The following is a 16,968-nucleotide window of genomic DNA, read 5'->3' as shown; positions in this document are numbered from 1 at the left end:
CAAGGAGTACGTTGTTATATATTAAAATTCTTGAACTAATTATTTATAGGTTAAATATAAAACTTAAAGTCTATTGGATAACAATTCTCGTTTTAGTATTTTATTTTTTAAATTTATTCTTGGTTTCTTCCGATTTTTCATATTGTGTTTTTCACATTTTCTCGAATGAAATCCTTGCATTCTTTAACATCAAATTTTTCTAAAATAAAATTAAAAAAAAATCACATGATTTTCTGAATACATCTTTAATTCTCAAAATGAAGCTTGCTTGTTTTAAAAAATATCAATGAAAAGTAGATAAAAAAAGTTTATAATTTGGTTAAAGATATAAAGTGTAGTATTTATGAGCTTAATTTTTAGAAAAAAAAATCCAATCATATGATAAAGTAGGAGAGAAAGAAGCGAGAAGAAAGATTGAGGAGCGTGAGACTTCTTTAACTAGAAACAAGGATTTATGGATATATGGATATCCTTAATGGACATTTATCTAACAGAAAATCTAAACTTTCATTATTTGATATTAAGGATTGCTATAAACGATTTCTCCGGACAAACTCTCCCTCTCCACATCCACATCCACACAGCTTATTTCATCTTCCTAACTCCATTTTTATACCCTTGCTATTCCACATTATTCTAGCATAGGTGAACTTTAAGTAAGGCCTATAAGAATAATACTATACGCAACATTTCAGTCTAAGATCAGTATGTCATATGAGCAGAGGTAATAGTTATGCACAAAGATAAGAATTGAACAGTATATGGTGTCTGTCAAACATGAGATGCACAAGGTTACCCTGACAATGGTTTATAAAGAAATGGAACACTGGGAAAAATGATATTGTTACATACTTTTTGTATTAGAGACTATAGACGAGAAAGAGAGATTATAATTCAACTTTCCTTTTTGAACATGTTGATTTTTTAAGCCACAAGTAGGAATGTGGCCTCGCTAATACTAAATATAGCGCCAACCCATCTGCTTCCACTTAATTTCTTCAACACATCTATATTCACTATCGTATTAGAAGTATTAAAGTTGGTTATAGTTATTTTGTTAAAGTCTATTAATTTTTGTTTTGATTGGTTGTTCATAAGTTTTTTGTTAGTCAGTTAGCAACCACTGATCTCCTGTGTGCCTCAACTTGTATAAATATATCTATACATTATTGGGTTCATTAATAATAAAACGAGAGAGAATTATATTGAATTCCTATGTCTGGGAATCATAATGTCGGTCGCATTGGAAACTTATCACGCGTTTATATTTTATATAGTCAATGAAGAGTACATTTCACAACGTTAATTTCCAGACGCGTTTATGTGTATACCTTGCTTTATTCAAAATTTCCACACTACTGCACCGTTTCTCTGGTTATTTATTTTGTTCTTTAACCATTTCATCCCCTACTTTTAAATATTAAGTACCAAACTTCATATTTTTTTCTATTACATTCTCTGAAACAGTGAATCTTATCACAATCTGTGTAGCAAAGTAATGGCGCAGGAAAATACTATTAATGAAGAAGTTCATGAATTGGAGGCCGATCCATCCAACAATTCTCTAACTGAAGTATTATTTTCTTTCCTCTAATTTTCTTCTACTGATTATTTGAATATGTACATATAATTTTTGTTCGTACTGATCATTTTTTGTATCTGAATGTGTGGGTAGAATAATTCTCTCTCTCTTTGATCTCATATAGAAGAACATCCTCTGAAAACTTTTGTACCACTGCATCTTTTTTCCACAATGGAAAATAGTTGGCACCTAAGCTTAAAAGTTTTATATACAAGTGGGATAATTTGAAACAAAAGGTATAGACTTCTTTTATATGATATATGAAAGATTTGCAAACCAACAAAGTGGTCTTTTTTTTTGGTTCACGTAATGCATCGATAATTCACGTAATTAAATTTAATTACTCCAAGGTTTGGGATAAGAAGTTGGTTATTATAATCTTTAAGGGTATGTTTGGGGTGGGGTTTTAGGAGGAAAAGAATTAGGAAATTGGGTCAAACCGTGTTTGGCCCAAGGATTATGATAAAGATGGATTAGGGTTATCCTAATCCCTAAATAACCCTATCTTATCCTATTTTTACTTTTTTACAACTCTACATTACCCTACCCAAACAATCCAATCAAAAATTTATTATTGTTTTTTAAATTACTACAATCATAACTCTTCTCCCAAACACATATTACCATAACACTACTATCATAATCCCTCCTCCAAACACATACCATCATAACACTACCTTTCATATTTTCTCTCCCAAACACATATTACCACAACACTACCAATAATAATCTATTCCTCAAACACATATTATCATAATACTAGGATTATCATAATCCTAGGATTATTATAATTCTTTTCTTCCATAACTCTTTCCTTCCCCCAAACACACCCTAATATTGTTGGGTTATAATAGTTTGTCTTTTAAGTGTAAATTATTTTGTTTTGATTATAATAGTATGTGTTTGAAGTTTAAATTACTATTTTAGATTGAGAAGAAAATAGTAGACATCAAAGCAAAAAAAAAAAAAGAATATAAATGAGTAAAAATCGAAGCAAATAAGTTTTTTTGAAATAGCGTTTGACCGATGTAGTTATCATAGTGTCTTAGATAACTTTTGTAATGATAAACTGTTGAAGAAATTGGAACTAAATAAAGAGACACACTTGAAAGAAAGAAAGTTTTATTAAAACAATTTACAAATGATGGACACCTTTAGAGAGAACGCTCACTCACTTTCACTCAAATTTCTTACTAACTCTCTTTCTCTCTTCCTCACTTTGCTTACTTGCTTTGATTTTTGTTTGGTCCTCAAATGAGGATCACATCTCTATTTATAGGCATGAATTTCTTGGAGTCCAAGCCAAAAGAGTTCTTTAAAGTTCAACCTATTCTAATATTTATTTACATAATTCTATATATTTCTCTCTTATCCTTATCTAAAAGAATTCTCTAGAATTCTTTATTCTAAAAAATCGCTAAGATATTTTTAGGTTTCTTCTTTAGTTTACATAATTCTAGAATTTTAATATACTCATTTAATATCTCTAGAAGATTCTAGTTAGTGTTGCTATATACTTTAACATAAACATACATCTATTTTTATTCAGGTTCTAACGTCATTACGAACACTGAATAGCATTAAGGACCCTTCATCAGCTGGTCGTGCATTTCCCCAACGCATTGAAAGGAAACCTAAATCCGACGACAGCTTTATTGTCAAGAAGATCAAAAGCATTCGGGCAAAACTGTGTCGTTTTTTTTGTTTGTGCTAAATGACATTTTGCCATTCTTTCCTTGGTTCTTTTCAAGTTTAGAGCATTAGTATATGATGTAGTTTGTTATAAATTAACTTAATATATTCTTCTGTTTTAGCAAGGATCGTTAATACATATATATACATATACATTTTCATCATTTTGCTAATAAACAAAACAAAGAATTTTCTTGGTTTTGTGTAATTGTTTCTACTTCTTACATTTTGATTTTACCGTGAAAAGACCAGACCTAACCTATTTTCTATTTCTAAAAAAAAAATAAAAAATTTAAAGCATAAAACATTTATGTTTGTTTTCCAAATATAACAAACGTAGAAAAATATTTACGAGATAAATAACCATAGACGACATTGGTAGAATAAAACTGTTATCATTTATTATCGACAGATTATTTAAAAATATTTTTTAGTTGTTTTATCAATTAAAATAATTGTCTAGATTTATTATCTAATTGATTCTCTTAAAGTCACTTCTATGATACATACTATATAACAATTATGGAGATAGGAGATCAAACCTTGTATCTCTAAGATGACCTAAATCATCACATTTTTATCGGTCTTTGTCACAATTCCTGAACTTTGATTTTTTATTTGAAATTTTAAAGAATATTTTGAGGATGGTTTCAAAGCTAATGAGAACCAAAATGGTTTGTTTTATCAAGGATTTGGATTGAGATTAGATAATAGTAATATATGTTGAAGAGTTTATAGACTTTTCACTTCGATTTTATTATAGTTGCAAATATTTTCTATTAGTTTAGTTCATTTTGTCATCTAAATGCAACTAAATTTACAAGACAGTATCTATATTTCATTACACTTCTTATATGTCGAAGAAAGCAACACTAAATTTCTTTTATAATGACTACAATTTGTAAGTGACAAATATCATAAAATAAATCTCATTCTTTTTACGATGAGACGATTTATTAAATTATAACTAATTTTGAATATAGGTGCGTAAATGTAAAGCCTTAATTCATACCTCTTGTTGCCCTCCTTTCATATGACGAACGAACAAATGAATGTAAATATATTAGAATTTTGCCCTCAAATGTAATAATAAGTTTTATTTAACAAAAGAAATATTAATTTTTATACATCCACCTATTTCTTTGCAGCCTAATTAAACTCATCAACCATTATTTTACATGGACGCATTATTATTTTCTAATAAAAATTTTAAAAGACCAATATCTACTTTTAAATGCACGATAAAAAAAATAGTTAAGAATTATTGTAGCGTAGACATTTCTTCTTTGATATCTTCTCTACAAAAGCTCTTCGTAAACCTTTGTTACGTGTGTATTAGGAAGAATGATCCATGTACCAAGAACAAAGATAATAATTCAACATTCCTTTCCGAACATTATTAATTTCAAACCACAAGTAGGACTTTCATCTCCTAACATGTGGCCCTATAAAAAAGTTGATTGTTCTAGCACTTTCCCTTCCTACTTGCATTTTAATCTATTAATTTCTATTTTCCAACTAACAAATAAAATAATATATACATTTGATGGCGAAAAAATATAGAATCAAAAGATAAACAAAACAAAGTTCATTAAGTAACACTTTTTTTTTTCTTTTATAGCTTTATAAAACACACACAAGAACTAAATACAAAATGAACACTATTATATAATGAAAAGACATCGAAAAAGAAAACACAACCCTTCCCCACCTTAAAAGCAAATCCCATATATATATATATGCACATCAAAAAAGCACATATATAATTCTTACAGAAACACATAATTAAATAAAAAACAGCATTATTAATAATCAAGAACTCCAGGCCACAATGATGATGATGATTTATGATCTTGATCTAAACCATTATGGAGTATGATATCATATCATCATCATCTTCAATGAGAAGCTGCCTCCTCCTTATGCTTCTCTTGATCCTCCTTAGCGTGATACCCTGGGAGTTTCTCCTTTATTTTCTCCAAAAATCCCTTCTTTTCTTTTCCTTGATCTTCATCGTGATGAGGAGGAGGAGCTGCAGCCTCGGTGGCGCACGGGGCGGGCGCTTCTGGAGCTTCCTCTGGTTTCTTGCTGTGCCCTGGAAGCTTCTCCTTGATCTTCTCTAGGAACCCTTTCTTTTCCTCTGGATGTGCTGCGTCGTCCACCTTCTCCACTGGGATGGCTACTGCTTCGTGTTCGTCCTTTTTAGCTTCTTCTTCCTTCTTTTCCTCTTCTCCTCCTCCTAGCTTCTCCTTCAACTTTTCTTTTAATCCCTTCTTCTTCTTCTTTTTCTTCTCTCCGTCTTCTCCTTCCTCCTCATCGCTAGACTGTTAAATCATAACCCGAAGTCAGTTTAAACACTTGAAAAATATCCATTCCACACATACCCCAAATATATATATGACACAAGAAATTTTAGATGATTGCCAATTACTTGGATTGCGTAAAGTAAATTTAAGAAACAAAAGAAAATTAAAGCAATACTTAGATGAAACAAGATGTAAAAATTATTCAGATTGTCTAAGTGACTATTTTTATAAAGGATATTTGCCACTCTATATGTTATACATGAAAATTTGTTGAATTACACGACGATGATAAGTATTATCTAAGCATTTTCAATATAAAATCTTCCGCATTCAACATCGAATTTTGTGCTACTTAGCTCGCAATAATCGAACAATTCACGTGATATGAAAACAAACAATTTGAAACGAATTTCTAAATGGTTAAGAGTATTTTAGGAAAAAATGATTCTAAACAGAGTCCGTATGAAGAAAAGATGAAACTTACCGAGCTAGAGCTGCTATCGGATCGGGTGAGTTTCTCCAAGAGACTAGGCTTCTTCTCTTCTTCTTCTTCTTCTACTTCAACCTTATGAACCGGCGGTGAAGGTTCAGAAACTTCAACTTTCTCGAACTGCTCAGTAACTACAACCACCTCTTCCTCAGAAACAGGGGGCTTCTCGGCCTGCTCTTCCTCTTTCTTCTTCCCCAAGAAATCAAACAGCCCACGATCTGTGGCCTCGACACCACCCTCTTGAACTCCCTCCTCGACCTTCTTGTTCTCGCAATCCGCCATGGGTATGAAATAAACTACTTCACAAGATGGATCACTAAAAACAGAGAGATATTTGGCAGTTAAGTAGTGAGCTGGTTAGAATGAATAAGCTGGTTTGTGTATTATGTGAATGGGGCTTAGGTAAGTTGCTTAGTGGGAGTCCAAGTGTAGCATTTTATAGCTACAAAGAAAACGCGCCACACGTATCCAACGCGCTTCATCCCTGATCGTAACGCCAAAAATTGGCCAAATCAAAAATCCCAACACAATATTATTATTATTATTATTATTTGTTTAATTAATTTATTTATTTCTGGCCGAGCAACCGACGTGGTGGATTCAATGAAAAGAAAAGCATTTAATTTCTTTATTAAAAAAAGAAAGCGAAAATAAAATCATTTCTTCTTTTTGCCTTTTCCCATCTGAATCCCCCGACGCGGACTTTTCCACGCATGAACCACTCGCTGACAGGTGTGAGTTTACTCGACGTGGCGTGGAGAGTGAGCGAGTGGGACAGATCGGGTACTCGGGGACGGTAGTCAAAAGAGGAAAGTAGGAGAGAGAGGGAGACAGGGTGTACGAAGGTTCTGGATGGGCCAATGAGAGAGCGCAACGTGGAGGGAGATGATGGAAGTGGGGCCGGTGATGTGGGTCTTGATTGGATAAAAACGTTGAAGGTCGGCAAGGAGAGTGGGGCCGGATGGAGGGTGTTTAGTGAATTTGGTTATTGAAAGGAGAGAGTCGGTGGAAGTGGAAGGGCATATTATTGAATATATTGGAAGTTGTACGTTATGTAAGAGATTCTCACGTTCTATGAGGCCATAGGAGACCGATGGTCGGTTTTACAATTTTAATCCTATTCTAACTTTCCTTTTTTTTTTTTTCTTTTTCTTTCTTTAAATCTTTTTCGCTTCTTAAATGTTGGATCTAAGTTTTTATTTTGGTTTTGGATTTCCAAATATTTTCCTATAATTACATTTTTACCTCTAATTTTACCTTAACCTATGAATTTTAGGACTAGTAAATTTCACTAAATATTCAATAATATAATAGAATGATTATTTTGCATCATAATTTGTTGAAAATATTTATAAAATATATCAAAATTTCATAATCTTATTTTGTTATATTCGAAAATATCTTTTAAAATTTAATTTTTAAATTGAAAATCACTTAGATCCTCTAAAAAAGTAACACTCTAGTCTTTGAATTTGATTCATAATAATTTAGTTTCTAAATTCTATTACGTAATAATTTAGTTTTTTTATTCTTAAAATTTGTACCATTTAGTTTCCATTAGATAAATCAATATTAAGATTATTTATTGCATAAATATATTGGTAAACTAATTAAAAACTCATTATTTTTATAAAACTCAAAAACATAATTGAAACTTTTTAAGATTAACTTGTTATATAAGAATTGAATTGTTAAAAAAAAAATCGAAAATATAAAGACTAAATTATTATAAATGAAAGTGCAGAGATAAAGTTGCTGCTTTGAAATTATGGATTAAAAGTATTTTTTTTATCATATTTAAAATAATAATAGATTGAAAGATAAAATTGTAAGTTTATTATAAAATTTAGGGATCGAATTGAAATTACCAAAATCCAAAATTCTTCCTCTTTTTTTTTTCATTTTCCCTTATAAGGGAAATCAAGAAATTTTCAAAAATTGAGGCATGATTTTGGCCGCACACCTAAATGATAAAATTTAAATTTTTGACATTTTCATCGAGATTATATGCTTTGACATTTTCCTCGAGATTATATGCTTAAACTTTTTAAAGAAGATGGAAATAAATTTTGAATTTTGTGCTTCTTTTTTTTTTTTTCTTTTTTTCTAATTTCTAAAGTTGAATACTTATTGAAATTTCCGATATAATGTAAAAACCACACTAAATATTCCACTTTGATTGGTTTTTAAGTCTGAATTAAGGTAAAATTGTCTTAATTGCTAGTTTCAAAAGTATAAAATGTTTTCTTCTTTCTTTTTAGATATACATTAGTTTATTTTGTTTCGGAGATTTTGTAGAAGTTATCAAAATATTTTTCAATGACTCTAAAAACTTGATAAATCTAAATTAAAAGAGTGAATAATTGCAATATAAATATGGTTGAACAATTGATGATAGTTCAATTAATATAAAATATATAATCAATTTCAATCTAAAAGTTTCAGAGTCAATTTATTATGAAAAATATATCTTACTTCCATCATAAAAGTAAGTAAAGCACAAAATTTTATGAAAAAACTCAAAAAAAAAAAAAAAAAAAAAAAACCATGACCTACTGGTGAGAAATCAATTATGTTAAAGATGGTTATAATCATACAAAATACAATTACAAGAAAATAAATTCTCCCAAAGCTTTTATACTAATCACATAATTTTTCAACTCTCAAACTAGGAAGGAATTTATTATTTAAAGTTAAAGCACATCCAAACTTGAAAAGTATTTTTCATTGGAATAATTTGAAACAAAAAAATTTTTACTTTTAGTATTTGGAGTCCATCATTTATTTAGAGCATTATAATGTAAAATAGCTATTCTTTTGAGTATCTTGTTAAAAGGCAAACACAAATATTACACCTTATATGTTGTTGAACACAAATGTATGTTTGTGTGTGTTTGAGTTAGAACTTTGTTTAAATTAGATCAACTTCTATTGCTTTCAATTACTTCATACATTCTATTCAAATTAGTTTTTTTCTTTCTTTCTTTTTTTTTTTATTCTTTTAGGTTCGTTTGTATATATAAAAAGGAAATTAAAATAGAGTTTTTTTAGAGTTGATGAATAACTAATTAAAGTTTTATATTACCGTTGAATATGTGTGTATATATTAAAATTGGTTTTTTTCTTTATTATTCTTTTAGTTCTGTTTATTAAAAAAAAATATGATTTTTTAGCGTTGAAATAACTAATTAAAATTTTATATTTAGTTGAAATATATATATATATATATATATGATATAAATTTTAGATTCTATCAATGATAGACACTGATAGAGACTGATATGTTTCTATCATTAATATTGATAGACAGTAATAGAAGTTATCAGTTTCTAACATTGATAAAATCTAAAATTTTGCTAATTTTATAAATATTTTAGTTTATTTTATTGTATTTATATTAAAATTTGGAAGGTGATTGTAAATAGCAGATTTACTGAGAATATTTAGTATAGTAAAATTTTAGATTTTATCAATGATAGATCGAACATTGATAGTCACTAATAGAATTAGTTAATAGTCATTGATAGAATCAGTGACTATCGTTGTCTATCACTGATAAAATTTAAAACTTTATTATATTTGATAAATATTTTGGTTAATTTTGTTATATGATAATGTTTCTTACCATTTTCATTCACTAGATCATTGTAATCTAAAAAATATTTATCCTTCACGAACTTAAATAGTTTTTTAGTGAAAAGAAGAGGTAAAGAGATAACTCAAACATTTAAAAATAGATGACTTGTATTTAAATCTTAATAACGAACGTAAAGTTTAGCGATAATTGACACTAACACGTCATCTAACTTGAAGGGTGTTTGGTTCGAAATATTCGATATTTTAATTGTTGCGCCACAGAGACAGAGTGGGTTTGTTTGGCAAAGAGAAATCAAATTTTTTTAATAAAAAAAGGGAACTTAAATTTGATTGTAAAGAGTTTCTTAATTGAATCGAAGACATGTTATTTCAATGTCAGCATTGTATTGTTGGTCCATGTGCACAGCACGTGTCCCCACAGAAACATCATATTTGATATATTCTATTTTGGGTTGAGTTGTTGATGGTCAATTTCTAAAGTTTCGTGACCAAATTTGTAACCAATTAATATCCATTTCTTTTTCATTAAAAAAAATATATATATTCTATTATCTCAATTATATTTATTTTTATAATTTTGGGTGGTTCTTAATATTTTAAACCCAAACTATATAGTATACAAATAGTGACATTTTTCTCCGTTTTTTTTTTTTTTTTTTTTTATCTTTATCAATTTTATATCATATATGGGAAGAAAAACTGAGTTACAGGAATAATAATAGATATGTGTATCATTGATCCAAATATTAGACCTTCTTTTTCCTTAGTTTTGATAAATTATTGGTCAATGTACTAAATTTGGTCGTACAAGATAGATGGTAAGTTTTCATAGTCTACGAAACAAGATATTTGTCCCAAAAATTTATTGACATATTTGAACCACACATATATATCGATAATAATATGGTGGTTGATTGGCTACAAGTTTGATAATTTTGTGACTTAATTCGTCTAACTTTTGATCATGTTTACTTTTTTCTAAAAAAAATTATATGTTTTGTTGCACCTTTCGTAGTTGTCTAGAAACCTTTACATTTTAGTTAGATGTAAGTTTGAATTTTACAATCTAATAAAAAAACTTTTTAACTTTAAATTTGAAATTTTATGTCCTCAATTTAAAAGTTAAATTTACAAAAGTTTCAAAATTTCGTGGGTAAATTCATCCTTTATTTGTGTGAGAATATTATTATTCAAATAAAAGGAGGATTTGGATGGGCACAAAAAATTTAAAATTTAAAAGTTTCTTAATATATATTATTTACATGCAAATGTAAAAGATAGTCATAGAGTATATTAAATTTTTATCGACCCATCAATCTTTTTATAAATAATTCTACGTTCTCATAGGTTCAACATTGGAATAGGGAGTGAATCAATATTTTCTTTATATCTTAAAATATCCATGAAATATAAAAAAACTACCAAAAAAAATTTATTTACTTCTTAAACTTTTGTTTTCAAATTTTTTTTGAAATTCCAAAATTTGTTAGTAAAACCAAGTTACCAACTACAAATTAATTAATTTAGAAGAATAAACATAAGGTTGAAAGTATGTTTTATTCAAAAACATTATTGGATGATATATAGTTGAAGTTCCATCCTATTCAACACCTATGGACATGCCTTTAACGTTTTTGGTTGGCCATCTTCTAGTTAGGCATGGGCAAGGCTTTTAAAAGAAGCCATACTTTTCTTAATGGTTGCATTATTGAGTATCCAACTTGGCACTATGCATAGCCATCCAGAGAATAGAAAAAAAAAAGGAAGACTTTACAACTATTGGGTATATTCATTAACATTATAAAATATATAAACACTGTTCTCAAAAAGTTGATGAGTTGAAAAAAATATGGTTGAGGATATATATCATTCAACCAAACTAATTATTATCCAGTAGATTTTGAGCTCATCGACATGTGATCTAATGGAATATACATGTAAACTTTATATGTGATTTATTATCATGCTCTTAATCTTTTGTTTTCTCATCGTTGTAAATGGAAACTGTCTCTATTATATTTTCACGGATTCAATGTCGATATCATGGATCGATTGATTTTTTTTATTATATCGTAAAAAAAGCCTCCAAATAAAATAAAAATGGAGAAAGAATTTATTGGCACATTGGGAGGAAGGAGAAGGACCAATGGAGATGAGTTTGTATGTTAGGACATCCCATCGATAGTCTTTTCGTTGCATATACCTGATGAGACATATAAAACAATAAAATAATGTAGAACATGAAAAACTAAGTTTTATTTCATTCTATTTACGGTCTTAATTGTACCAAAGTTATATATCAAGGAGATTGACAATTGAATTAAGTCATATTCTTTTTCATTCTTTCAAATTTATTTTTTTTCTAGTATGTTCATTTTAACAACAATAATTGATAATTAACTAAAAAAATGAGAAGTACTATATATTAATCCAACCAAATCTAATGGTCCTATTATTGTTTTAGAATTTGTGTGTTTAAATTAAACTAATTCAAGAATTGATCTCTAGCTAGTTAGGGTTATTCCTACAACATAAAGTTTAGGAGGTATAATAGGCATGTTAAATCATTATCACAAAGAACGTGGAGTTTATCCTTTCCTCTATCATGAAGTTCTGCCATTTGAATTACATATATAAAAAAAATTGTTTATATAAGTACTAAAATGAATCTAAATGGATCTGTATTTAATTAAAGAGGAGTGGACCTTTAAACAATAATTGAAGGAACATGAAAGCAATGGATTGAAGATTAGCATGTGAAACAATTCCATTCCTAGAGTTTTTTATTTAAACTTAATTAAAGTACTTAATTTCGAATGATTATTTGATAATTCACCACTTTCTTGTCTATTTAGTTCTTGCTCAAAAGAAAAAGACTTTAGGCTGGATCTAAATTGCTAGAATGTTGATTGATTATGTATAAGTGATAAAGCAAAATAATGTGTACTATGAAGAGTTTTAATGTCATATATAGTTTAATTAATCGTAAAGATATTTGGATCATTAACTTACGCTACAACAAAATTTATACATTGAAACTTATATATGTATAAGTTACAAAGAATTTTCCATTGTCGACCCTCGTGTCAAGAACATATCGATAAAACTACTCGATCCAACCATGAGTCACCTTCACAAGGGTCAAAAATAGGTTATTGTATTGACATTTTTTTCTAGTTTTTTCTCTCTTTCTCTCTCTTTTTGTCATGCCATCTCTTTCAGTATATGTGTAGTAATTTTAATACTTGGAAGATCCTAATATATTGCACAATTTAGGCCTTAATCTCCCTCATTTTCCTTGATGGGAGGAACATGGCATTCCAGTGCATTAGAATGGCAAAAATCAAAACTTTTATGACCTTTGGTAGATTCTTCTTCAATGTATCAAATCCATTATGCTTAGCATAAATCTGTTTTAAGACATCTAATCTCACCTAACGACGTCTTACATTGACTCATGTACATGCTTTGTTTTAGAATGAAATATACAAAATCCATGCCACGACAAATAACACTATAATTATTGCATTCCATACATATTATTGTGGGCTTCAAACTGATTAAGCTCCTATATATTCCACTTTTCGTAAAATCATTACATGTATATGTTGCTACAATACTATTGTATTTTAGTTGAAGAAGGTACAACACACTTTTGTTGGCCACCTGAAAATGTTATAAACCAATCAAAAGTTTTGACTTACGATCATCAAAATCTCCTTCTATAGTTGAATCGATATAACTAACAAGTACTAACTAATTTTCACATCCAAAGATGAGCTTCAAATTGGAATACTTCAAAATATCTCATTGATGCACTCAATTGCCTACCAATGTTGCTTTCTTTTTCTTCATTGGAAGTCAAAATGACTAAAGTATTTGGTATGATAAATACCATGATAGTCATCAAGTTCCCTAACTATTGAAGCATGCATATAGGATTATTCTCATATCTTCCCTATCATGATCTTTTGAAGGATCGTGTTTAATAATAAAGCTTCAAATGACTAGATGGATTGAAGGAGGAGAATCGATATAGGTTTTGGTTTTGCTTTAAATATAATAAAGACTTGCCTACTACTAAAAACTTAAAACTATACATATAGAAGATTGGATATTGGACTTAGATTGGAATCGGAATTCAATTGAAATTAACCAAAATTCAGTATTTAGTTAGAACCAAAATATGCAAAACCTAATGAACAACTTAGCAATATGATTATGGCATGGGCCTGAAGCAAACCCAAAGGAAAAGGTCCATTACAGTTTGCAAAGTCCAAATTTCTTGAAGGGAATAATGGAATTTTGGGGGGAGAAGAAGGCCAGGGGGTGGGGGGTGGAGGAGTAGTGAGAGAAGGTCCACGCAGCGCATTCCAACAAACAAACCCCCCTCAACCTGAACCACAGCGAATTGAACGCCTCATGCTCTCTCTCAATTCCATTTCACAATTCCTTGTTCGATTCCTTTGTCGCTGTTTTCGTTCCTCCATTCTTCACCTTCCCTCTTCCTCCCTTGAGGCAAAGAAAAGAAGGTCTCGGGGTTCAGCTTCAGCCATGATTACTCGATCGAATCTGGTTGAGCAGTTGAGAGAATACCAGATTCGATCCAAACACGAGTGGGCTTCCGTCTCCTTCTTCTCCTCTACCTCTAATATTACATCCTCCAGGTACCCTTCTTCTTTCTTCTTCTTTTTTTCCCTTCAGATTCTTAACTTTCGCTGTTTTTTTACGTTTTCTTTTCAATTGGGTCATCGATCAGCTACGCCCCTTCTGTTCTTTCTATGCTCATTTACAGGATTCGGATCATTGCACATGTTCGTTGTTGTGTCACCAATTTGTGCGAATCTGTTCTGTTTGTTTTATTAGGTCATTAGAATTTGAAATTTGTTGAGATCGTTTTCCGATTGTTGATTTCTTATATGCTGGGTAGGTGTTGTTTAATAGAAAAGAGGAGGGATTTTGGTACTTGAAACGGAATTCTCATAAGCATAGGTCTGGATGCATCATGTCGTCCACTCGGTTTCGAGATTTTGGCTTTGTCGGATGATGTGCTATTCTAATTGTTCTATTGAATTTCTTTACGTTTTCGAGAAGCATGGTCGCGAGTCCCTTTAGTAGTGGCTTGGGAAATTTCATGTACTATCCTGCTTAGCATCAAATCCTTTGCCTATATTCCTTTGATCGCCAGAGGGACGTTTGTGCTATGATCAATGAGTTCCTCTTCAATCCACCTGGAGGGTGTGTGTACACAATCATGTGGGATTTGGGGGCTGGGCGGAATGGTAGGATCTTAGAGGGGTGGAAAAGGACTACCGAGATTTGTTCCCTTCTTCGTTTCCATGTTTCCTTGTCGGCTTCAATTTCGAAGACATGTTGCAATTATTTCTTAGGTGTTATTTTGCTTAGTTGGAGCTCCTTCTTATAGGATTGTGCCTTTTTTTGTGGGCTGGGTTATTTGTATGCCCATATATTCTTTCGTTCTTTCTCGATAAAAGCTGTTTTTTCTATATGGGAAAAAAAATTCAATGCTCATTTTATGTGATGGGATATTGAAAGATACCCGTGATGGTGGAAATGAATAAGATTATAAGTATCAGTTGATAGAGTTCTGTCTTTTATCTTGCCTTGATTGCTAATTGCACTCCACTGAAGGAAAGTATTTTGGAAATTGCACCATAAAATCTTCAATAAGGACTTTTGTTCTCCAAAAGAAAAGGAAAACTACATGTACTTCTGTTTTAGCTTCCTATTATGTATCACTAGCGAGTGAAGTTCTACTTTCAAATAACAAGGTCTTGAGAATACGTTTTCTTGTTTGTAATTGTTAATTTTTCTAGTGTAAATTGGGAAAAGAACTTTTTATATTTTTTTAGCACGATGTTTGATCAATGTCATTTGCTTGTTTTAGGTTCAAAAGAATGTCATGTCAGTGCATAAAAATGGAAGTTGGAAGTGCAAGATTATGTATGATAGGTGATTGATAGGAACCTAATTTGCATTTTTGCTTTGAAATAGTTCATTATTGATTAAGAAGTTTCACTTATGCCAACCGATGCATCTTCTCATCTTATGAGGCAATATATCCTTTTAGATATCGGCAGGCTTGACTTTGTGCTACTGTGCGTATCAAAAGAATAACACATTCTTTTGATAGAAACAAATTGCTTTCATCAAGAAGAAAATGAAAGAATACTAAGGCACATAGGGAGAAAAAATCAAGCCCACAAAAACCATATTAAAGAATGAAAGGAGGATCAACTAAGTAAAATGGTGTCTAAGGAATAATTACAAAAGATCCTCGAAGAAGTCCAACAAGAAACATGAAACCTAGATAAGAACTAAATTCCACCCCAAAGATCTCATAACAAAGTGTGCACGCACCCCACCAATCCATAAAAAAGTCTTTCTTTCTCACTAAAAGGTAGATGGAGGAGGAATGTCTCTAACACATTCTTTATTGAAAGGTTTATGTATGATTGGATTCTCTTTTCTGTTAGCAAGAACAATGAATTATCTGTCTGCGATGGTAATCGATGTGATATAACTTCTAATGTGACTTTTGGTTGATGTTGTTTTGGATGCAGGGTGGATGTAGTGATTTTTGTAATATGGGAACTTATAATACTATCGTTCTTGGTGTTCTCGGCAGTTTCTTTATATTTTCGGCATATGCAGTTGGCTTTTATTTTAGTATGCATTACGATGTTGTTGCTTCTATGCATGAAAGTTACAAAGCAAGTGAGATTGGCTAGGAAGAAGAAAAGAAGGATGCTTCTTCCATTGTCCATGTGAAAATCTCATAGTAGAAGGAGAGTTATACTAAACCCTTTTTTTCTTTTTTTTTTTTAATGTTCTAAATTCCCTGAATTATATTCACAAAAAATTAGATTTTGCTCTTTCTCTTTCCCCACTACTCTTTATTATATCCTGATCTGTAATCACCAGGAAAGCAGGTTTATCCCTCCCAAAAAAAAAAAAAAGAAAGAAGAATGAGATGAATGTGATTAGTTTAGAAATTCATTTGTGAATGCTCTTTTATCTGTGAGTTTGGATCATCTTCCTGATTTACTGATTGTTCTTTTACTCCTATTCCCAGTGACGTTTTGGAAATGATTCTAAAATAGATAGAATTTATTCTCATCATTTTCAAAATTTCAGTACAATCGTGGTTGTAATATTATAAAACGAAGCACTTTTTTCAGTGTTTAAATATTCTTGCAATCGAAGTTAACTTTCCGATACGAAGAGGGAGATAATAAGAAGAGCAATAAATAATTTTTATTTTTCCTTTTTAAACATTA

The 16,968-nt window shown here is 30.2% G+C and overlaps 2 protein-coding genes across 3 annotated transcripts; one reads left to right on the top strand and one right to left on the bottom strand.

Moving 5' to 3' along the window:
- Positions 1-4,847: 4,847 nt before the first annotated feature.
- On the bottom strand, positions 4,848-6,670 carry LOC103502642 (phosphoprotein ECPP44-like). Its single transcript, XM_008466660.3, has 2 exons — positions 6,065-6,670; positions 4,848-5,598 (listed from the first exon to the last, which is right to left on the bottom strand). The coding sequence occupies exons 1-2, from the start codon at positions 6,350-6,352 to the stop codon at positions 5,173-5,175; spliced, it is 714 nt and encodes a 237-aa protein (XP_008464882.1). The 5' UTR covers positions 6,353-6,670; the 3' UTR covers positions 4,848-5,172.
- A 7,302-nt stretch (positions 6,671-13,972) lies between these two features.
- LOC103502637 (uncharacterized) lies at positions 13,973-16,685 on the top strand. 2 transcript variants are annotated; one of them, XM_008466653.3, is made up of 3 exons: positions 13,973-14,334; positions 15,576-15,640; positions 16,252-16,685. In XM_008466653.3, the coding sequence occupies exons 1-3, from the start codon at positions 14,090-14,092 to the stop codon at positions 16,260-16,262; spliced, it is 321 nt and encodes a 106-aa protein (XP_008464875.1). In that variant the 5' UTR covers positions 13,973-14,089; the 3' UTR covers positions 16,263-16,685. The 2 variants fall into 2 exon arrangements, with proteins under 2 accessions (XP_008464875.1, XP_008464874.1); XM_008466652.3 differs by lacking the exon at positions 15,576-15,640.
- The last annotated feature ends 283 nt before the right edge of the window (positions 16,686-16,968 follow it).

This window comes from Cucumis melo, chromosome 3, assembly GCF_025177605.1.
Source record: "Cucumis melo cultivar AY chromosome 3, USDA_Cmelo_AY_1.0, whole genome shotgun sequence".
In the NCBI taxonomy this organism is placed as follows: domain Eukaryota; kingdom Viridiplantae; phylum Streptophyta; class Magnoliopsida; order Cucurbitales; family Cucurbitaceae; genus Cucumis; species Cucumis melo.
The sequence above is the reverse complement of the archived record's forward strand: the minus strand, read 5'-3'. Positions and strand labels throughout refer to the sequence as shown.

Excerpts from the sequence above, each read along its gene's own strand:
- LOC103502642 (XM_008466660.3), bottom strand. The coding sequence starts at position 6,352 with ATGGCGGATTGCGAGAACAAGAAGGTCGAGGAGGGAGTTCAAGAGGGT. Across the intron at positions 5,599-6,064 it reads CCGATAGCAGCTCTAGCTCG|TCTAGCGATGAGGAGGAAGG; the intron begins GTAAGTTTCATC and ends ATGATTTAACAG.
- LOC103502637 (XM_008466652.3), top strand. The coding sequence starts at position 14,090 with ATGCTCTCTCTCAATTCCATTTCACAATTCCTTGTTCGATTCCTTTGT. Across the intron at positions 14,335-16,251 it reads TCTAATATTACATCCTCCAG|GGTGGATGTAGTGATTTTTG; the intron begins GTACCCTTCTTC and ends TTTTGGATGCAG.